This window comes from Musca autumnalis, unplaced genomic scaffold (assembly GCF_047663935.1).
Source record: "Musca autumnalis isolate F117 unplaced genomic scaffold, ASM4766393v1 scaffold_1, whole genome shotgun sequence".
Classification (NCBI taxonomy): Eukaryota; Metazoa; Arthropoda; class Insecta; order Diptera; family Muscidae; genus Musca; species Musca autumnalis.
This window is the reverse complement of record NW_027411644.1, coordinates 296,635,018-296,659,034: the sequence shown is the minus strand read 5'-3', so window position 1 is coordinate 296,659,034 and position 24,017 is coordinate 296,635,018. Positions and strand designations below refer to the sequence as shown.

At 37.4% G+C, this 24,017-nt stretch overlaps 1 protein-coding gene across 9 annotated transcripts in view; it reads right to left on the bottom strand.

The window, feature by feature from the left end:
* Positions 1-4,490: 4,490 nt before the first annotated feature.
* atl (atlastin GTPase) overlaps positions 4,491-24,017 on the bottom strand; it is a 58,957-nt gene continuing 39,430 nt past the window's right edge. For 6 of the 9 annotated variants that reach the window (XM_073961786.1, XM_073961780.1, XM_073961782.1 and 3 more), the window contains 5 exons: positions 8,487-8,826; positions 7,479-8,411; positions 7,131-7,411; positions 4,810-4,876; positions 4,491-4,739 (listed from right to left, as the gene is read on the bottom strand). In XM_073961786.1, the coding sequence (XP_073817887.1) occupies positions 4,614-4,739; positions 4,810-4,876; positions 7,131-7,411; positions 7,479-8,411; positions 8,487-8,681 (1,602 nt within the window). In that variant the 5' untranslated portion in view covers positions 8,682-8,826 and the 3' untranslated portion in view covers positions 4,491-4,613. Of the gene's footprint in view, positions 4,740-4,809; positions 4,877-7,130; positions 7,412-7,478; positions 8,412-8,486; positions 8,827-8,920; positions 9,061-20,187; positions 20,377-24,017 lie in introns of those variants that run through there. The other 3 variants (XM_073961787.1, XM_073961788.1, XM_073961789.1) reach the window with 3 other exon arrangements.

Sequence of the window (24,017 nt, the reverse complement as noted above, 5' to 3'; positions counted from 1 at the left end):
TGAAGGTCATGGTAGAATAAGAAAAGGTAGCAGCAATACAGAGCTGACTGAACTGGGTTGTAACGTTAGTGTCCAATTTCATATGACATTTTATACATTTATTTCTATTTCGATGTACATTAGGGACATATATTTTTTGAGAAAAAAATATATCATTCGAAAAAAAAAACATTTCCCAGAAAGACTTCTTCATATCAATGATATGTAACCTCCTCCAAGTTCGAACGATAAGCCGCGCAGTAAATCCCCGCTTGTAGAGGCGATACAACGTTTGTTAATATGTGAGGTATTTTGTTAAAATTTAAAAAAATAAAGCCCTAATAAACATGTGCTTCTTTGATTTCTAAAACAAAACATTGAAACAGCTTCACCTTTTTCTATGAATTTCCAGCGACCCCAAATTTGTCTGCAAGAATTCTACTTTCTGCGAGAATTTATGCATTTAGTGGAATGATGTGGAAACATAAAAATTGAAAATGTAACGAATTTTCATTCATGTTTTCCAAAATATTGAACCAAATGTGAAAAATTATTAGTTTTTCAAATTCCAATAATTTATAGACTTTTCCTTGTTTTGTTTACAAATACAACTGGCAGTAACGTTACAAACAAAAACAAATTCCTTTGTGGTTGTTGTTCGAGTTGTATTTTTTGTAGTATTAACTTTACCTTATATTTGTTCTACCATGGTTGAAGGTGTTGTAACAGCTTCACCATGTTCCCCATCACCATTTGTTGTTAAACCATCCGGACCAATTGCTGTGGAATTCTTTGCGGTTTTTATACTTGTAAGCACATTATCCGTTGTGATGTTGGCTAGTCTGTGTTTGATCGGCAAATTGCCTGCAGATTGTTGTTGCTGTAATGGATGGGGTTTTGTCGGTGGGTCTGGTGTTTGTTAGGTTTGTGATTAGATACCTACTTGTTTATCTCTTTATTGAGTCTTGTGGGTCGATTTCGTATTTCGACGCGAGTCGGTAGCATTGCCAGTTGCAATTTTTCCATTACGTATGGCAAAAGTCGCCCGACGACGTCAAATTCTGTCGCCATAAAGTTCATTTTTCGGCGACAACAAATTTGCTGTCGCCCTGCATTTTTGCAAACGAAAAAATGAAACGTAGATCACATTTTCATTTATTTTAAGTGAATTTATTTAATATTATATACGTTTTTTGGTGTTTCAGTACTTATATTGGTAAAAATTACTACAAAACAGGAATTTGAAATACTGCTTGAAAAAATAGAAGCACACCCAAACGTAGCTCGTAGAGTCTGACTTTTTGGGTAAACTAAAGCCACTTTTGATGAGGTGTGGAAGGATGTTGTGGAGCAATTAAATAGTTGTGTGCGTACACCAGATGAATGGAAGAGTATGGACTCATTTTAAATCCAAACAAAAGAAAAAGATGTATTAACACGTTCGCGGACACCCAATTTTTTCAGAAGTTAGTTTTTTTGTATTTATTAAATAATTATTAGTCCTATTACAATTTTTTATTTATTATATTATGGATATTGATAAAATTAATAGTACTATGTACTTTAATCGCAAAAACGTACGATTGTATAGAAGTAAATGACAAAAAATTGACTTTGAAAATGAATGCTACAGCATTCACGTCCGCGAACGTGTTAAAATAAGAACATTACAGCTACAGGAGGTGGACCATCACAAGAAATATCTTTGTCGTCGATGGAGCAAGCGGTAGCAGACTTACTGCAAATTAATACGGTTTCAAATCCTGCAGGTGCGATCTAGGGAATTGAAGAGACATGGGATGATAATAACAGTGAAATTGGACAATCTGCTGAGATAGAAAATGAAAAACTTCAAAATGAAGTAGAAATTGACAACGTACTTGCCAACTAAACGTTTATACTAAAAACTTTTCTATTCAGATATAAATGGCGAACATCTTCCTTTGGTCCCATTATATGTACGTGTGTTCCGACAATGCATCCGACAACGCCCGGGAAATTTGTTTTTGAATAAAAATAATTTTTATTTTGACGCTTTTCCTCTTCTGTTAATTTGGAAACAATTCAAATTGTACACAGTTTTTCCTCTATTAACTCCAGAAATTCGGTAATACCTTTGACAATGTGGGTTGAGCCATCCCGAGGTTAAAGTCATTGACATGAGATGTTTGAAAGCTTCCTTCTGCAAAAAACCTTAAAGCAGAACACACTTTAAGTAGTGGCTGTATTGCTGTGGATCTGTGGGTTTTTTTGAAGTCATTTTTAATGCCTCCACTATATAAATAACAGCGTATTTTGGAAGCCGAAAATAGGCTTTAAACCTAAAAAATTAATAAATATTTTGATGAATGTTGCAAACCAAACAAACTCACAATACTGATGGCAATTCTAAAGGATTAGATTTATCTCTTAAGTGTCGTCTGATAGATGCTACGTTCACTATCATCAAAAAATAGTTCCACTAAGCTTATCATTTTAGAAAACTATAACTTTTGCGTACAACTTGTTCTGATATTTTTTTCTAATTTATTGAAATCAAAACAAAAAACGCTCCGCTACATCACCGATAACTTGTTATCGACGATTATTTCCTATCGCTTTACGTAGTGCATTTTTTAAATTTTGTCACAGAGACGATATACGACGCGACAAGACTCGGCTCGCAATACGGAATCGACCCATTGGATTCTTGTGTCCGACGGGTTTGCTTTCCTAGTGGCGTCCCGTTGGTCGGCTAACATCGAGCTCTTGGTCGGGAGGATTGGCCTCATTTTTTGTATCCGTTTCGTCTCAGTTATCGTGGAATAAGATTAATTTTAATGACCAGCAGACGTCGCACGTCCTAATATAGAATGTTATATTCCCCATTTTTGTATACTCATAATAGGAGTCTTCAATTGTTTGCTAATAAAATTCTTTGCAGTTTAATAAATCAAAGCAATTTCATTTTTTTGTGAGTTTAAGGGATTTGAATTGTTTTTATTTGTATTTGTATTTTTTTTTTACTATTTTTCAATTTAAACATTGTTTTAAATTCATCCATTTTAATCAGTTATTTCGGCAACAGTTACTGTTGCCTCATTTCAATTAACTCATATTTTTGTTGTTGCATTTCTCTTTTTTTTCTTCAAATTCTTGTTCATTTTTTTTGCAATGCAAACTCAAAAAATGTTTAGGATTTCTATTTCATACCTTTACCATGAGTGGATATGTATAAAATAATATTTTATATAAGTATGTATATATGTAATTAATTAAATTAACAGAAATCATCAGTAAAAAAAGGGAAAACAAATAAAAATAATTATTTATATAAAAAAATTCTTTCTCATAATTAGAAAACAAAAAAATAATAGTACAAATATATATTTTTAAATATTCTTAATGACACATTAAAAGAAAATTAAATTAAAGCAAACTTACAACAACAACAAACAGAAATACATTTCAGAAATGTGTGGAAAGTGTAACAGCAGTAGTTTTGGGAAAACAAACGTTGAAGTTTTGAAAGTTTGATAACTAAATTAAACAAATCAAATATTCCATTTAACGCCAGCGCTTTAGTTGTTCTTTTTTTGTTTTTGAAAAAATAATTAATGTTTTTATGGAGTTTTATTTTAGATTGTTGACTTTACCTCTATAATTTTTTAAGTTAAGCATAATTTATTTTAAACTAGAAATATATTTTTAATTTTTTATTATAAATTTACGTGGCTACGTTAAGAAAAAAGAAAACAAGACAAAAGGGTTTGGGGTGGGAGAGCGAACAAAGAAAATGGAATACAAAAAGGGGGACATTTTCTTTGGGGTCTCTCATCAACTGTACAAAATCGGTAAGTGCCAAAAATTTGGATCCTTGTTTTTGCCATTGTGACCATTTGATATAGGATTTGTTGGGAGGATAAACGAAATAATTTCTTAAAAAATAAATATTACAACATGTTTATATTTGTTTATCTTCAAATTTATATAAAAAAGTTCATTTATTTTGCAGCATTGGAAGTGTTGTGGTTGTTGCCATGGTTTTTCTTGGATTTTCTTTTTTTACGATTTGAAACCGTAATATTTGTAGACCCATTGGCCGCAGCCGATGATGATGATGCTGCTGCTGTTGAGCCAGATGTTGATGCTGCTGCATGATGTTGTTGACTCTGTTGCCTTTGCAGGAGCTTTTGTTGTTTGGCTTCATTACAGGTGGCTGAAAATTTACTCCATATAGACGCAAACATTGTTGAGGAATTAGAGTTGGCAGCTGAAGTAGCAGCATTTAGGGTTGGCGAGGTTAACATGCATTTATTTATAGTTGTTTCTTTTCCATTATCAATGTAGTTGTTGTTCGTTGTGAGTTGCTGTTGTTGTTGTTGCTTTAAATTATTACTATTAACTACCGTGGATGGTTGTTGTTGTTTATTTGCAGAATTTTTAGTTGATGTTGATGCTGCTGCTGATGACGAGGACGATGATGAAGATGATGATAACATATTTGTTGTTGTTGTTGCTGTTGGTGGCCCTTTTTCATTATTTGCCTTGGGCTTAGCCCCTACTCCTCTTCTTCCTTCACCACCACCACTACTTCTACTATTGTTTACTTTAGTTTCGCGGGCTTCTTTGGACATGGCATTTTTGGCGTATTCTCATGAACTTTTTACCTTGCCATTCAGTGATGTGGTTCTACCGCCACCGACCACATGTTCAGCGGCATGTGTGGCCACATGTTGTATGCCCTTTTCCATGCAACCCTGATATATGGGTTTCATAAACTGAAAAATAGAAAACAAGAAATTCGCTGTAGATTTGCAATGATTAGCTATTGACAATAGAACCACTTACATTAACCCACAGTACCGTCGCAAAATCATCCAGTTTAACACCAAAATCACTTAATTCTCCGCTGTATCTGTAACAAAATCAAAGGCAAAAAAATTGAGGTTAATATCAGATTATTCTGTAGGGTAAGAGAATATTAAGTGTATTGGGTGATCAACAACAAATTGAAAGGAGTCATTCAGCCCTATTATGAATGTTAACTCCCCGTGATATTTCTCATTTACTGCTTTAAGTTGAAACGGCAGAAAGGCGAACTCAGGGGGAGATGACATTCATAATCGCCTTGATTACTTTATCCCATATCCTGAGAAGACTTATCTTATATCAATGTGCAAGTGCAAAACGATCAATGGGACCACCTTTTTGATTTTGTTTAGCCTGGAAATCGAACCCAGGTATTCAGTGTACAAAGCACTATCCATTGCAGCACCGCGTAGCACCCAAATAACGCTAAAAGTCTTGGAAAAGTATCTCTGAAATACTTTCAAATATTCCTACGGTGACTAGAGTTGGGTAATCTAGTTCCTAGTTCCTTGTACTAGTTCCAAAACGTATGAGTAACATCATGAAATATAACGTGTGACAGTAAGTATACGCAGTTTGTTCAAAGAAAAAATGTGGGCCATTGGAACTGCGAAGTGAACTAGATAGTTCCATATAGTTCCCTTGGCACAACTCTAACGGTGACCAACCATGTTCTACAATAGAGTACAGTACTCTGTTTTAGGTCTCCGTGCTCTATTTTTTTAATTATTCTATTTGTCCTCTATTTTCATTGGGCGTATTCTCTCTCTATGTGTGAATACCTAGGTAATCCAATGAAATGAAGGAACCTTAGGCAGAAACATGTGTTGTTGGGTCGTTAGAAGACCTCCAAAAGTCTTTGTCTATACAAGACCTCCAAAGGTCTTCTGTTGTCTATAGAAGACCTCTGGAGGATTTTCTGTTGTCTCTAGAAGACCTCCAGAGGTTTTCTGAAGTCTGTAAAAGACCTCCAGAGGTTTTCTGAAGTCTGTAAAATACCTCCTGAGGTTTTCTGTTGTCTTTAGAAGGTCTTCTGTTGTCTTTAGAAGACCTCCAATGTTCTTCTGTTGGCTTAAGAAGACCTCCAAAGGTCTTCTGTTGTCTTTAAAAGTCCTCCAAAGACCTTCTGTTATCTTAAGAAGACCCCCAAACGTCTTCTGAAGACCTCCAAAGATCTTCTGTTATCTTTAGAAGACCTCCAATGCTCTTCTGTTGGCTTAAGAAGTCCTCCAAAGATCTTCTGTTGTCTTTAGAAGACCCCCAAAAGTCTTCTGTTGGCTTTAGAAGACCTCCAAAGGTCATCTGTTATCTTTAAAAGGCCTCCAAAGGTCTTCTATTGGCTTTAGAAGACCTCCAAAGTCTTCTCTTGGCTTTAGAAGACCTTCAAAGGTCTTCATTTGCCTTTAGAAGACATCCTAAGGTAATCATTTGCCTTTGGAAGACCTCCAAAGGTTTTATGTTGTCTTTCGAAGACTCCCAAAGGTCTTCTGTTGGCTTTAGAACACCTCCAAAGATCTTCTGTTATCTTTAGAAGACCTGTAATGCTCTAGACATCTAAAGGTCTTCTTTTGTCTTTAGAAGATCCCCAAAGGTTTTATATTGTTTATAGAAGACCACCAGAGGTGTTCTGTTGTCTTTAGAAGACCCCCTAAAGTCTTCTGTTGGCTTTAGAAGGCCTCCAAAGGTTTTATGTTGTCTATAGAAGACCACCAGAGGTCTTATGTTGTCTTTAGAAGACTCCCAAAGGTCTTATGTTGTCTTTAGAAGACTTCCAAAGGTCTTCTGTTATCTTTAGAAGACATCCAAAAGTCTTTTGTTATCTTAAGAAGACCACCAAAGGTATTCTCTTGGCTTTAGAAGACCTCCAAAGGCCTTCATTTGCCTTTAGAAGACCTCCAAAGTTCTTATGTTGTCTTTAGAAGACTCCCAAAGGTCTTATGTTGTCTTCAGAAGACTCCCAAAAGTCTTCTGTTATCTTTAGAAGACATCCGAAGGTCTTTTGTTATATTTAGAAGACCTCCAATGTTCTTCTGTTGGCTTAAGAAGACCTCCAAAGGTCTTCTGTTGTCTTTAGAAGTCCTCCAAAGGTCTTCTGTTATATTTAGAAGACCCCCAAAAGTCTTCTGAAGACCTCTAAAGATATTCTGTTATCTTTAGAAGAACTCCAATGCTCTTTTGTTGGCTTAAGAAGTCCTACAAAGATCTTCTGTTGTCTTTAGAAGACCTCCAAAAAGTATTCTGTTGGCTTTAGAAGAACCATAGAACAACCATTTTAAAATATCTGTTAAGGGTTTGCTTACCTTATGTACGCCCACAAAGCTAATGTCAAGAGAGCTATGCCCATAATTAAATTGCTGAAATTGGCAAAGGTGTACATGCCCACCAGGCCAAAGATGCCGCTTAGAATGTAAAAGATAACAGCCACAGCAAAATATACGGCCGGGGTACGGGCGGCTTTGAATATATTTTTGCTTTCATTGTGCGATTTATAACTGATGTACATTTCCTCAAGATCTGAATCCAATTGTTGGCGGAATCTTTCTGTGAAATCTTCGCCGCCCATTTTGCGTTTGGCCAAAAACTAAAACAAAAAACGGAAATTTATTACAATCTCAACAAATAAGAAAAGTCTAAAGATGTTGTCCTACCTGAAACACAGCCTTATCCTTCACTCTTAAATGTTCAGCTTCCAGATGACCTGTGCTTAAGTACGGCCGTGTTCCACCGCAAACATCTTCCATTAACTGGTTATACATTTCTTTGGCCGCAGCCATGGCTGTCAAATGATTGGCCTCGGCAGTGGCCACCAACATACTTTTGGGTTCGGGTAACTCATCACCCTTATAGATGGTCATGTACGATTGGAAATATTGTATGAGATCACGGGCACGTATACGTGTACCGCCAATTTCCTTGTATACCAAATTATCCGGGGACAAAAGCATGGGCACCAAACTGCGTAGACTTTGTTTAAATTCCGGTGTAATATCCTTGAGACGACCATCAAAATTGGGATTTGTGGCAACATTTAGACCGGGATGGGGCATCAAGAAACAAGCTACTTCTTGGAAACATGATGAGATGTGACGTCTTAGCGATTGCAGTTCAGGATGTTGTTTGTCCGATATTTCAAGACGTTTCTTCAGTATTTGTTCACCACCCAAGGCACCATATTCAGCCTCATAGGGAAAACTCCAATCACGCACCAAAAATTGCAGACGTTGGAAAGGTTTTTTACCCGAATCAGCCAATGCCAAACGACCATATTCTGTGAAAAGTTGAAGATGTTGCAAATCATCCTCTTGGATATTTTGTGACAAGTTGTAGATTTGCACCGATGACAACATGGTGCTCAATGCAAAAACTGTGGCACAATCACGTACAGTACTTTGGCTGTCAAAGGCTCCTTGGGTATCCAATAAGATGATGGCAATTTTATCACCATTGGGATAGTCGTGGAGGAAAATGTCGGACCACATGAGTATGCCAGTGGTGTCACGTTCTGAACCGCCACGCCAAGAAAAGCCAGTGAGCGGGGAATTTTCATCACCCAACCAATCGGTCACATCATGACGTACATACTGTAAGTAAAGAAGATGGGGGAGTTAGAAAAAATCTATGTTTATCTATTTGTGGTGGTGGTGAGTGTGACTTACCTTGGAGTACATATATCTAAGGAAAAAATCCAACAAAAAACTTTTACCCTTGCGAAAAGCTCCAGCCACTGAGACCACACAAACATAGCGATCTTTGACCTCTTCACGCATCAGCACCTCACTCAATTGATCTTCATTTAGTAGAAATGTGTGCTCCTCCGATGTGGAGATAACTTGTACCGCCTCTCCAGGCATTGTGTTAGGGTATTCCTTTGTTAAGTGTCTATTATGTTTAATTAAATTCTTCCAATTATTGGAAATTTATGGGGACAGATAAAGTAGAGCAGCTACTCCTAAGGACCAGATTCGAAAACAAAAACAATTACGCCAATGTCTTCTTCTGCAATAAAAATAAAGAAATAATAACATGAATTTTTATGGAATATTTTTTTTAAATAATTATTTATAGTATTTTGTTCAATTTAAACAAATGCCTTTCTCTATTTTACGTTGACAAAATCTTTTGCAAGCGTCCGTAAAGGTTGCTGTTGTGGTGAGTGTTGTGCACGTTCATCAAATAATTGCGGTGCAATATTTTCATGTTTTGACTCATCATAATAATCTCTTGTGTAAAGAAGAGCAGAGAATGTTGGGAATGATCAACATCAACATCATCATTATCAGCATTTAGTACCAAAAACATACAATATTTTTACAAAAAAAAAAAAAAAAAGATTTATTTAAAAATAGTTTTTGTTCAGAAAAAATATTGTGTCAGTTGTCTTTACGCCAACAGCGGAAGATGCCATCCATGTCGTTATATTGCTTAAAAGTATGTACAAAATGTAGTTAGAGAAATGAGACAGCCAGCCAGCCAACCTACATACTTGGAGGTCTATTTTTGAAGAGGCAAAAATCAAAGAAAACGAAAAAAAAATAAAAAGGTGTTTTGCTATTCATTTTCTCTTGAAAGTTGTCAAACAACTGAACATCGATGTTTATGCTTCATGAAGAAATAGAAAGGGATTTGTAAAGGGACAAGTGGTATGATAAGTTCAGTGAAATGTTCACCAGCATTTCGTTTTGATGCATTCTGAGGTGAATTAAAGCCGACATCCTCGCCATACCAATTAAAAACAATTGAACACATCTCATTAAATTTGGGAACAATATTTTCATAATGTTCAACAAGCATAAGTTATGACATGGATGAGATTGAGGCACTTTAAATGATGGACATCATGAAATCTTGAACTGTCCAATTTTATTATAGAATGTGAATTTTCAAAACAATTGTGTTAATTGTTTAGAATTTAATGAACATTAAAATACATCGATTAGCTATTAGCTAAGGAAGAACATTTTTAGAAAACGCATTCAATTTTGCTGGAACCTTTTCAACATTCAATATTCTGCACTTCCCAATATCTTTCATTTCCCCCTTTGTATCACAGTTAATTATTCCAAATATCCCAAAAAATTGCTTACGTTTTATTTATTATTTTTAATAATATTTAGGTTGCAATTTACGAAAACCGGTATTTCAAAATAATAAACAAATTGGTGGAATATTTTTTTTACTGTGACACAATGTGTAATTTTTATGAACACACACACACATGTTACCACACTGAGATTTGTACGGATTTGTATTTCAATACTTGGCAATTATTTTGTTTATTTTGAAATATGACTAATTTTAATTGTGGCGGGTATATTTATTTATGGTTGATGGTTGTTGTTGTAGCTTTAGCTTAGATCATGGGAGGAGATGTTGACAAATTCAAAGAGAATAAAAATTAGAGAATTACATTAATTTTATGTAAAGAAAGATATGGGATATACAAAAACATAGTAAAAAAAGAATCAGTCGTCTTCGCCAGGAGTAGTGGACCTGGATGTCCTTTGAAGAGACCCCTAATTTTGAAAATAGCATTTCCGAAGGTTACAAAAGAAGTTTTGGAAGTTTCCAACATAAGTTTTTAGACGCTTGTGGGGTAGGTATCATAAAAATAGGACTAATTATTTCGCCGGCAGACCCAAACATAAAAATCTTAAAAAAAAATCCATTATAGATAGAATAGAAAAACAAGTAAAAAAGTTTCAGTCGGCTTTGCCGACAAAGATATACCCTCAGCCTGTGTGGATTGAAATACTTTTTTCCAAAAAAAAAAACATATGTATTTATGGGGGTGTTCAAAATTTTGGGCGTATGAAGCAACAAAAGCTCAGAAATTTGCGGGAATATCGATAGATAGGGATTTTTATACCCTCCACCATAGGATGGGGGTATATTAAGTTTGTCACTACGTTTGTAACTACTCGAAATAATCATTGTAGACCCCACAAACTATATATATTCTTGATCAGCGTGCAATTCTACATCGATATAGCCATGTCCGTCCGTCTGTGGAAATCACTCTAGTGTCCGAACCGATTGACGTAGGTGGATGAAATTTTGGGAAAATCTATTATTTGTACGTAGGACTTTTGGTATTGAAAGCGGGCTATGTAGGTCCACGCTTTCGTATAGCCCCCATACAAAATAACGCGTGACGCGTCGTCGTTTTAAGGAATTTTTAAGATATTTGTCCCATTTTACCACCGAATTGGTTGTAATTTGGTATTTTGTATCTCCAGAGGCCAAAAAAACATTCCTACCAAAGTTGGTTTATATAGGTCCACGTTTTGGTATAGCTCCCATATAACGCCCCATATAAAGTACGCGTCATTTTAATATATTTTGAATGTATTAGTCCCATTTGACAACAGAATCGGTTGCAACTTGGTATTTTGTGTTTCCAGAGGCTAAGAAACATTTCTACCATAAAATGTTTATATAGGTCCACGTTTTGATATAGCTCCCATAGGACGATATCCCGATTTTCGGTATTTGAAGGTTTTTGGCCTCATTATCACACCGAAATGGCTGAAATTTGGTATTTAGTATTGGGGGTATAAAACTTCCTCCCCAGAAATTTGTAGGTATAGGTCCGCGCCATCATATAGCCCCCATAGAACGGTAATTTCCGATTTTCGGTATTTTGAAGGTTGTGGCCACATTAATCCACCGAAATGGGTGAAATTTGTGGTGGAGGGTATATAAAGTTCGGCCCGGCCGAACTTAACGCTTTTCCCACTTGTTTTATCACAGGACCACTTGGTAAAAATGTCCAAAGGATCCTCGAACCGACCCTTAACCACACTAAAATGTTGAACATTTGTGTGGGTGGTACCACAATGATTGGGCAGATAGGGCCCAAATTTGGACATAAACTAAGTTTCGACAATATTTAGAGATCCAGAGTTTGGACCTTGATATCGCGCGTACCATTTTAGCGAATATTTTCAAACTTTTGTAGGGATGGTACCGGAAGGAGTGGACCTATAAGCACAACCTTCGAATTTCATCTAATATTCGAAGAAATATTACAATATCCAAAGTGTGGACGAACGCAGTATTCGGTTCGAGCACATGTGGTGCCAAAGGGATTTTTACAACTTTCGGGCTGTTTTCTCGAGAAGTATGGACTTGCCCCTTAAAAAACTTTTACTTTCGTAATTGAGGCAGCGAATGCAATTTGCTTCAATAAAAATCGAACTGTTTCGAGAGCAGGTCCTAAAGTGAATTTATCCAGAATTTTGTGTGGGAGGTACCCGAAGAAGTGGGCAAATATAGTCCATATTCGAACCTGATCTATATCTGCTAGATATATTAGGATGTGTAAAGTATGAACCAAATCGGTCACTCCCATCAAGAGTTATCGTGCGCACAATTTTTCCGAACATTTTTTAACTTTTGTGGGGGAGGTACCTGAAGGAGTGGACCGATATGGCTTATCTTCGAACTTAAACTAAGTTTGCACAAACTATTACGAAAGCCAAATTTTGGACCGAATTTGTTGATCTGTTCGAGAGTTAGCTTGCACTCCAACAACTACACACTGTGTCACGAGGGGGTTTTTTGTACCTTTCAAGCTATTTTCTCAGGAAGTATGGACTTGCCCCTGATGAAACATGTACCGTCGTATGGGGGGCAGTGAATACAAGTTGCTACAACAAAAATCAAAGCGATTCGAGAGAAGGTCCTATACTGAACTTTTCCGAAATTTTGTGTGGGAGGTACCCGAAGGAGTGGACCGATTGTGTGCATATTGCAACCTTATGTAACTCTGGTAGAAATTTCACGATGTGCAAAGTTTGAACCAAATCACGCACAAATTTTCCGAACTTTTGTGGGGGAGGTACCGGAAGGAGTGGACCGATATAACCCATCTTCGAACTTAAACTAAGTTTGGACAAAATATTACGAAAGCCAAATTTTGGACCGAATTGGTTGATCCGTTCGAGAGTTATCGTGCGCTACAGCCAGCCAGACAGACGGACATGGCTAAATCAACTCCAAATTGTCTGAAACACATTTCGTCCAAACATAATTGGGGTCTAAAACCATTATTTCGATTACTAAAAACTTTTGTGAGAAAGAGTAGCACTAAATATTATAATGTTGTATTCATGATCTCAATGGCTACCAACTATTAAAGTTTCAACATGATCCGAGAAGTTATTAACTTTGGAGGAAGTTCCTGAAAGAATGAAATGACTGGATCTAATTTTGGCAGTCATTTCTTTCAATACCTTCTAATAATTTTTAAGAGTTTTTGCATCAATATGTAAGGAAAGATAAACTTGCCCACGAAAATAATATATCGCTGTAATCAGTATCACAAGGACTACCCTCGATGAAAATTTCAAAACAATCCTTGAGCCGCCCTTTGTCTGTACGGAAGCGAAATATTTGAACTTTTGTGAGGGTTTGAGTGAAATATTACGATACAAAGATTGGATAGTTACCGTGCACATCTGTCATTTTAGTAGGTCACGATTTTTTTTTTTGGAGCTTTCAAATCATTTTTTCCGGAAGCAGGAGGGCCACAAGGAGCTGTACGTTCCTGGAACAGCCCTTAACTGCACATAATAGAAAATTTTGAATTTTTGTGAGGTAGACACCGAAGGTGTGGTCCGATATAGACCTTCATGGAAGAACATTTTATAATATGCACAGTTTTGGCCAAATCGGATACTCAATTCCTAAGTTATCGTGCTGTTGTTGCTATAATTGTAGCTGCATAGTTTTGATGATGGGTTGGCTGTCGTTGGCCGAAACGCTTTTGGTTTCGGGTCAAACCGGTATAAAGAACCCTCTGCGGTGGGATTAATCATGCTGTTGTTGTTGTAGCATAGTTTTGATGCTGGGTTGGCTGTAGTTGGCCAATATGGCCGTCATGGGATTGCATGCGTCATTATAGTTGCTGCAGGAACTGATTTTTGAGCTTCTGGGCCACAATCTCTGTAAGTTTTGATTTCCACCGAAAACATTGTACCATCCTAACAGGGCAAACATTTCTTAACGCTGCGAGAGAAGTCTTGACTTGCCCCTGAAAACCCCTTTAACGTGGCCAGGAGGATAACTTGTTGAAAATCTATCTGAGAGGTGATCTTAAAATTCACTTTTTCGAAAATATTGTGTGGGAGATACGTAAAGGAGTTTTGGTCTAATAATCTATATTCGAACCTAATATGTATATGTCTCGAAGAAATGTTACAACATGTAAAGTTTGGGCCACATCGGTTACTCTCTCGAGTGTTATCGTGAGCAACATATTAGCGAAACGTTTGAGTTTTTGTGGGGGTGGTTGCCGAAGAACGAAGAAGTGGATCGATATGCATCATCTTCGAACTTGATCTAAGTTCGGACAAAATATTGCAAGGTGCAAAGATTGACCAAATCTTTTGACATCTTCGGGCGATATTGAGCGCACTATTTTAGGGACAAATTTTATATTTTTTTATGGGGGAGAGAAGTAGCCGTGGGAATGAATATATGTTCCTCGGAGCCAGAATGAGACACCCTGTTGCATTTTTTTTGTGGTCTGCCGTTGCTACCAGCCTTTCCTGACTTCAATAGGGACTATTCAGCCCATTTTTGCAGACTTCGGAAAAGATGATGTTCTCAGTTTGGGGACACAGCTTCTCGATTGGAAGAAATAATAAAAAAATATTTTCCCAGAATTAATTAGGAGGGGAGAAAAGGCGTCTCTTATATCAAATGTTACAGCCCCTTTATATCGCTTAAGGTCCTTTTATATAGCTATAATATTTTTTTCGTCGAATACGAAAGGTGTGACATTACCAGTTTTGGTCGAAATTAGTAAAGTATGTGAAAGTGGTAATTTCACCTTCTTTTTAACTGCCGAACATTTTCGAATCAGTCAACAGGATTCGGGTTCCGAATGGATGCCCAATAATTACTTATTCTCGTCCAAATGTTGCAACACTTCAGACGATCAAACCACTTTCCCATTGTTGTTGATTTCCTCACTTTGGGTTTGTTACAAGTTGGTCTCCCACAACGTTTAAACTATGTACATGCCGGAAAATTCGTTCTGCCAACCAAACATTAGAATGATTGGACTGTTCCCTGAAGGAGTATTTGCCCTGAAATTAAGAAGATGACCTAAGCCAACAGAATTGACAAATGCCATTAAACGTAATTTTCAGACCACTAATTTTGGGGGGATCGTTCGCATTTCCAGCTTCAAATTGTGCGACCGTAAAATATCATCCAGCGTGTTGGATGTACGATCGTTCCGAGGCGCAAACAATGATTAGGACCACTACCTTGTTGCAGCAAAGGTACGTACCCGTTTAAACGTTGCAAATAAAGCACGAACAGACACAACGCGGAAGTTGGACATCGATAGGCAGCAAACACAACAGATAGCCACAGCATATTCCACTCAACTAGCCCAATTGCTTAACGCGAGCACTCCTTGTCCGATAACATAACAACACAATGGCAACATATTGCCCACTCCATGCAAACAGCCGCAAAATCCATACTTGGATTCCAGAGACCTCCACAAAGGAATTCATGGTATGACCAGGAGTGTCGTGCTGCTACCGAAGAGAAAAATGCGGCATATAGAACTACTTTACAATCAGTAGCAACGCGTAGCGCACGAGAGAGATATCGGGAGAAAAGGAGAGAAGAGAAACGTCTTTTCCGCAAGAAAATAGAGAAATGGAAAAGCGGGAGTGTGAAAAAATCGAGATGTACAGGAGCCAGAATGAAGTCCGAAAATTTTACCAAAGAGTGAAACATCAAACAGATGGCTTTGGTACAGGCACATCCTCCTGTAGAGACCAGCAATGTAATCTGGTAACAGATACAGATAGCGTGCTCAGAATATGGAAGGAACATTTCTCCAATCTGCTGGTATCCAACAGTAGCGAAGACGACGAAGATACCACAGTCCCAATCCCAGAAGATGGTATAGAATGTATACCGCCCGGCCAAGATGAGGTAAAAACAGCAATCAACCGGCTGAAGAATAACAAAGCAGCAGGAGCCGATGGCTTACCAGCCGAGCTGTTTAAAACCGGAGGCGACGCGCTGATAAGGTGTATGCATCAGCTAGTTAGCACCATCTGGCAGGAAGAACGCGTACCCGACGATTGGAACCTGAGCATCCTATGTCCCGTCCACAAGAAAGGAGATAAGATTGTATGCTCCAACTATAGGGGCATAAGTCTTCTCCCTATTGCCTATAATATAGTGTCTGGGATATTGTGCGAACGACTAAAGCCAATGGTCAACGAAATAATTGGACCGTACCAATGTGGCTTTAGACCTGGCCAGATATTTACCCTGCGACAAATCCTAGAGAAGACCCAAGAGATGCAGATCGACACGTTTCACCTTTTTGTCGATTATAAAGCAGCATTCGACAGTCCCCTCCGATCAAAGGTATTCCACGCAATGTCTGAATTTGGTATCCCCGCAAAGCTCATCCGGCTTTGTAAGATGACTTTAACTCATACTAGGTCCTCAGTTAAAATTGGAAAGAACCTCTCCGAAGAATTTTGTACCAAAAGAGGTTTCAGGCAAGGATACAGCCTTTCGTGTGACCTATTCAACATTTTGCTGGAAAAGGTAATACGAGATGCAAATGTCAAAAGAAATGGCACAATTTACACCAATAGCCACATGTTACTTGCCTATGCTGATGACATATACATCATGGGACGATCAGTAAATGAAGTAACTGATACCTTTAGAAAGGTCGAAGAAGAATCTGCGAAAGTGGGTCTGGCGGTAAACGGCGAAAAGACCAAATTGATGGTGTCGACGCGCAAAGCGTCCATAGAGCTCGGACCAACTGTGGAAGTTGGTACCTACAATTTTGAGGTAGTTAAAGACTTCGTCTACCTCGGCACTGCCATAAACACAACAAACAACATCAGTTGTGAAATAAGAAGAAGAATTGTATTGGCCAACAGATGCTACTATGGTCTAAGTAAGCAATTTAAAAACAAAGCCACATCTCGTCAAACAAAAATAACACTATACAAAACGCTGATACTACCCGTGCTTATGTATGGCTCCGAAGCATGGGTACTTGCGCAAGCAGATAAGGCAGTGCTTGTTGGAGAGGAAAATTCTTCGAAAGATCTACGGGCCGATTTGCGTTGACGGTGAATATCGACGTCGTATGAACCACGAGCTATATAAGCTATACAAAGACATGCATATTGTTAAACGTATTAAGATGCAACGATTGCGTTGGCTAGGCCATATCATGAGAATGAGCGATGATGAACCCGGTAAAAAGGCGTATGAATACATGCCACATGGCGGTGCACGCAGAATCGGCAAGCCTAAGCTTCGATGGAGCATACAAGTGGATGAAGAAATGAAAAGGCGCGGTATTCCAAAAAGTCAAGCGAAAAACAGAGAGGAATGGAAATCTTTTCTTAGTTCGGGCCAACTGTAATGGGCCAACTAAGTAAGTAAAATATCACGTTAAGAAGTAGTGGGTTGGCAGATGACGTAATTTTTCAGGCCGGAGAAATAATTGTTATACCAGGCGAACTGTGACACTCTCCATATTTACCATCGACCTGATTTCACTTTAAAACAAACTCCAAGGAAGATTCAAATAGATTGGTATTTTTGTCCACTATTAGACTGATTTGGAAACCCCTTTATGATTCCAAGCCACGACAACGGGTTTCTTTCGTACCGTATTGACCCGAAACCATAGTGTTTCGGCCAGCGGCTGCTAACCCAGCAACAACAACAGTGTAATTTTATATTAGCTGATAAACAATTCGCAGTTAATATATGAAAATACCTGTCCCCACAGTTCAGTACCAAAATAGGTTTTAGGCAGCCTGCCGAAGAAGGTTATGTCAATGAGTTTAATCTGAAAAAATAAAAAAGAAGATTACTCTCTCTTCGGTGTTCTTTTGGACTGAGTAAGCAGTTGAAAAACAAATTCGTGTCAGTCGAAAATCACTCTATAAAACACTGAAACAACCATATGGGTCAGGTCAGAAGATTAGGCACTTGTGCAAGAAGACATGGTAATGATATATAAATATAGTATATATTTTTCCGTTAAGGTTCGTCCTTTCCGTGATATGGGTCCTGACTTTTTACTTTTATCATAATTACAACCATAACTTTTAAACAATATGTGTATCATTTAAAGCTCACTGCGAGTACTTTCTAATTCAGTTAATGAATCCAAATAATAATTTAGTTTTCTAATAACAAAACTTTCATTTAAATTGTAAGATTTTTTGAAACCCCTAGTTATCCTGATTACAACTACAACCGGGTTATAATTAGGATAGCTAGGACTACATGTATATGTGGTAAGAAACATACTTTTATGACCGATATCTATAAACAACGCATACACTGGGAAGAAGGCACCTCTTTCGGAAAACTAAATATCGTTGTATTCAAGGGCTACATGTGGTAAACAAATTCAAACCGATCCCAGGGGTAAAGTCATATCTCGGGAATTATTGACTACATTTAAGACCCGTATACACTGGCTGGGCCATGGCGTGATCTAAAAAGTTGTTTGGTATGCGCAACAGGCGAATATAAAAACTTCAATTGAAATCGGAATTGAAGGTAGTCATTCCAAAGCTTTGTGGGTATTGAAGCAGCGCAGAAAAACGGCATTCTTTAACAATATTCTACTTTTCTTTTCAAAATCATATGTTCTGTTTTATCCATTTAAGTAAGATTTCCGGGTGTGCGTGCTGTGTCAAAGATTTCACAGTCACTTGATCTACAAAATTTGACAGTTTGTTTAATACGAATAAACCTTTTACAAAACCCGGGATTTATTTAATACCTATAAAATCTCTCCCTGAACCCTGATTGTAAAGATACCCAGTATACCAATATAATATATGCAACAACACAGCTATTTGATAGCTCGGCACAAACTGAATACTCTACCAGCTGGTGGAAAAATCTGAAATGTTTACCACAGGCATATCTTTACGTCCTGATTACAAAATTATAAAGTTTATTGGGGGAAGTCCACACTTCCCGAGATATGGGCCTCTTAAGTTCCGAAAATTCCCTTGTTAAAGTAAAAAAAAAAAAAAATTAAAAAAAATGTTGTTTTCGTGCCTAAAGTAGCTCATTTCCATAGGAGAAGAAAGTCCTAAATTCCCGGCCGAAGACCGGCTACTTAAAAAAAACTTACAATTTAAAAAAAAAATCAGATTTTTTCTGTCAGTTGGTAGAGTATTCAATTTGTTCCGATAGCTCAAAGCTGTTTTTTGTTGGGGTTAAAACACTTGCACACACATTGTTCTGAAGATGATCACGATGACACATAAACAATGAAATTATTTAACAGAAAAAAAGAAATAAAAACAACAATAACACCATATAAGATATGTACATATAAGCGTAGGTATATTACAAAGAGTATATAAACAAACACTCGTACACATTTACAATGGATGTGAGAAATAAATTGTTAATGATCGCAAATTGACAAGATTTTTAAGACTATAAGATGTCATTTCATGTGTTGATAGATATGAACGAACGTGGTGTGTGTGGAAGCTAAGCCCACAAAAAACATAATACACGTCAATATTAAATAATTAATACATTAATTAATTAAATTGTTATTATTAAGGGATTTCGACTTATTTGTGCTGCAATTTCAAAATTCATTTCAAAGTGTGGGAATAAAACGAAATACTCGCATGTTTAGTTACGTGCATAGTTGGTTTGGTGAGCCACTTCGACCTTTGATGACGTTGACATAAAATTTTGTAAACATTCGTGTGTGTACATAATATATTTTAATTAACAAAAAAAACTTTCATTCATTTTTTATGTTGTTTTCGAAAACCGATAAGCATTGCAGCAGCTGTCGTGTTCAAAAGAAACATTGATATTTGGCCATACACATGGTTTTAGGGTACCTCCACTTGTCGTCTAAAAGTGATAAGATTAAAATTATTGGATTTTTGTTATTGTCCACTACTGGCTTATTGTCTTAAAAACACACATACGCACGCACTCAATTTAAATCAACAGGTTGGGGAGTTTTTTCAGAAACCTCTTGAATAAAATGCATAAAACGTCCACAAGTTTCTTTGGTTATTTCAATTTATTTTACTTATTCACACAATTTTTTTTTAAGAAATATTCAAATTTTCCTTTTTTTAACTATTTTTAAAACTTTGTCTTGCATTCCTATGCACACACTCATATTCACTGGTTTGAAAACCCACAATCATAACCACAACAATTTGATTTATTAGTCAATGTCCGTCCGTCCGTCCACATTCATTCTTTTGTCAGCGAACAAAGAATGTCTGCTGTAAAGTATGTTAAATAGCAAATGAAGAAATCGTAAAACACACATACGTAAACCGAAAAAAGAAGTAACACACAAATGTTGTTACAAATCTGGTCTGGTAGTTCTTCTTTGTTGCCCGTTGAAATTTGTCCAAGGGTTATAAAGTTTATTTTTTTGTTTTTTTAATGGAAATCTCAGTTATTGCAGATACACACATTCGTTCAGTTAGGAGAGATATTCAATACTAAATTGCCAGTAAGCAGGCGTGTTTAGATTGAGATACACTTGTTCGATGCAACAGTGGGAATGTGTCAGAGATGGGAGTGTTTTATTGACATGTTCATTTTATATTATCGTCTATGGAAAGTGGGAGTTGCTACTGTGGAATTTTGTAAAGGGAGGTAACATTAGAAGAAGATCGATATGGACCATTTTCGATGTTAAATTACAATTGGACAAAATATTAGGAGATCAAAAGTTTGGACCAATACATTTTAAGGTCACTTTTCGGATCACGAACAGTCGTTGTAGTCATAACTTAAAATTATATACTATATTTTTTATACCCTCAGCATTTATGCTAACGAGGGTATATACACTTTCATACGGGCAAAATGTGCCTCATCGAAATAATGGTTGTAGACCCCAAGTATGTTTGGACGAAATGTGTGACAGACAATTTGGAGTCGATTGAGCAATGTCCGTCCGTCTGTCTGGCTGGAGCGCACGATAACTCTCGAACGGATGAACCGATTCGGTTAAAATTTTGGCTTTCGTAATATTTTGCCCAAACTTAGTTTAAGTTCGAAGATGAGTTATATCGGTAAACTCTTTCCGGTACCTCCCCCACAAAAGTTCGAAAATGTTCGGAAAATTTGTGAGCACCATAACTCTTGAAGGGAGTAACCGATTTGGTCCATACTTTGCCCATCGTGAAATGTATACCAGATTTAAATAAGGTTTCAATATGGACTAAATCGGTCCACTACTTCGGGTACCTCCCACACAAAATTTTGGACAAGTTCAGTTTAGGGCCATCTCTCGAATCGCATTGATTTTTGTTGTAGCATCTTGTATTCACTGCCCCCCATACGACGGTACACATTTCATCAGGGGCAAGTCCATATTTCCTGAGAAAATAGTCTGAAAGTTACAAAACAAACCCCTATGACACCGTGTGTGGTTTGAGCGCATGATAACACTCGAGCGGATCTGCCGATTCGGTCCAAAATTTGGCTTTCGTAATATTTTGTGCAAAGTTAGTTTAAGTTCGAAAATGGGTTATATCGGTCCACTCCTTCCGGTACCTACCCCACAAAAGTTCGAAAATGTTCGGAAAATTTGTGAGCACCATAACTCTTGAAGGGAGTAACCGATTTGGTCCATACTTTGCACATCGTGAACTTTCTACCAGACTTAGATGAGGTTCCAATAAGCACTCAATCCGTCCACTCCTTCGGGTACCTCCCAAACAAAATTTCGGAAAAGTTCAGTTTAGGACCAGCTCTCGAATCGCTTCGGTTTTTGTTGTAACATCTTGTATTCACCGCCCCCATGCGGCGGTACAAGGTTTATTTGGGGCAAGTCCATACTTCCTGAGAAAATAGCCTGAAAGATGCAAAATGTCCCTATGACACCGTGTGTAGTGGTTGTTGTTGTTGTTGTAGCAGCATTTAAACCTACTTAGAAGCATAAGTTTAATGCTGGGTTGGCAGCCGCTGGCCGAAACACTATGGTTCCGGGTCAATCCGGTACGAAAGAACCCGCTGCCGTGGGATTGGTGTGTAGTGGTTCAGGTACCTCCCACACAAAAGTTCGAAAATGGGAGTTACCGATTTGGTCCATACTTTACACATACTTATATATATATATATATATATATATATATATATATATATATATATATATATATATATATATATATATATATATATAAGATATAGATCAGGTCCACTCCTGCGTGTACCTCCCACACAACATTTTGGATTAATTCACATTAATGGGCCGATTCCGTACAGCGAGGCGAGTCATGTCGCGTCGTCTATCGTCTCTGTGACAAAATTTAAAAAATGCACTACGTACAGCGATAGAAAATAATCGTCGATAACAAGTTATTTTTATTTTTTTTTTTTATTTTATTTTTATTCGTTAGTAAAAATGTACGGCGACAGCTAATTTGTTGTCGCCGGAAAATGAACATTTCGGCGACAAAATTTGACGACGTCAGGCGATATTGCCATACGGAATCGAAAAATTGCATTTGGCGACGCGACACGACTCGCCTCGCTGTACGGAATCGGCCCATAAGACCTGTAGTGCGATTCTCTAATGGGCCGATTCCGTACAGCGAGGCGAGTCGTGTCGCGTTGCGAAATGCATTTTTTCGATTCCGTATGGCAATATCGCCTGACGTCGTCAAATTTTGTCGCCGAAATGTTCATTTTCCGGCGACAACAAATTAGCTGTCGCCGTACATTTTTACTAACGAATAAAAATAAAATAAAAATAACTTGTTATCGACGATTATTTTCTATCGCTGTACGTAGTGCATTTTTTAAATTTTGTCACAGAGACGATAGACGACGCGACATGACTCGCCTCGCTGTACGGAATCGGCCCATAACACATTTTTTGAGTTACCGACAAAAATCGCTAAAATTTAAATGCTTGTAATTTCGGTAATTAACGATATTATTCGGTAAGTCAGCGACCAATAGAAAGTAGTCGCAAAGTTCTACCGATAGCAACAGTGTTATCAACTTTTATTTGAACATTTCAGTCATAATTTTGCGTTTTAAAGTTACCGATTTTTGTCGGTATTTTAAAAACTGAGTTAGAGAATCGCACTACTGCTCTCGAATCACTTTGATTTTTGTTGAAGCAACTTGCATTCGCTGCCTCCATTACGACAGTAAAAGTTTTTCCAGGGGCAAGTCCATACTTCTTGAGAAAACAGCCCGAAAGGTTTAAAAAAACCCCTATGGCACCATATGTTGTCCCTGAGAGCTCGAACCGAATACTGTGTTCGTCCACACTTTGGATATTGTAATATTCTTTCGAATATTAGATAATATTCCGGTACCAGCCCCACAAAAGTTCGAAAATATTCGCTAAAATTGTACGCGCGATTTCTCATAGACGTAGCAACCGATTTGGTCCAAACTTTGGATCTCTAAATATTGTCGAAACTTAGTTTATGTTCAACTTTTGGGCTCTATCTGTCCAATCCTTGTGGTACCACCCACACAAATGTTCAAGATTTTTGTGTGGTAAAGGGTCTGCTCGGGGATCCTTTGGACATTTTTACCGAAGGTTTTACTAGTGGCCCTGTTTACAGCGATATTATGTTTTTCGTAAGCTAGTGTGATAAAAAAGCCCTTTCTATCGATATCCCCGCCAATTTTTGAGCTTTAATCCTATCCATACTTTTGTCGTTTAATACGCCCAAAATTTTGAAAACCCCCCTAAATACATAAGTTCTTTTTTGAAATAAAGTATTTCAATCCAGACAGGCTGAGGGTATATCTCTGTCAGCAAAGCCGACTGATACTTTTTTTTACATGTTTTTGATAGGGGAAGCCATTTCTTCCTGAGATATGGGCTCCGACGATGTGTTCCAATATCTAGGCCCACTACTTCGTACACCTCTGACACTAAGTTGTTAGTAGTCTTTGTTACAGCGATATTCTCCACACACTCTCTATAAAGGCCCGAATGTTCCAAAAACTCCACCCAAGTGGTACTCTTGAAATATAAGGAAGTATTAAGATGTTTTGTGCAGACCGTGTTAATTGGGCCCACTGTTTATGATACCAACCCCACAAACGCCAATGAAAATGTTATTTTGAAAATTCCTGTTATTGCTTTTTTGTACATTCATAGGCTTAGAGTATTTAGC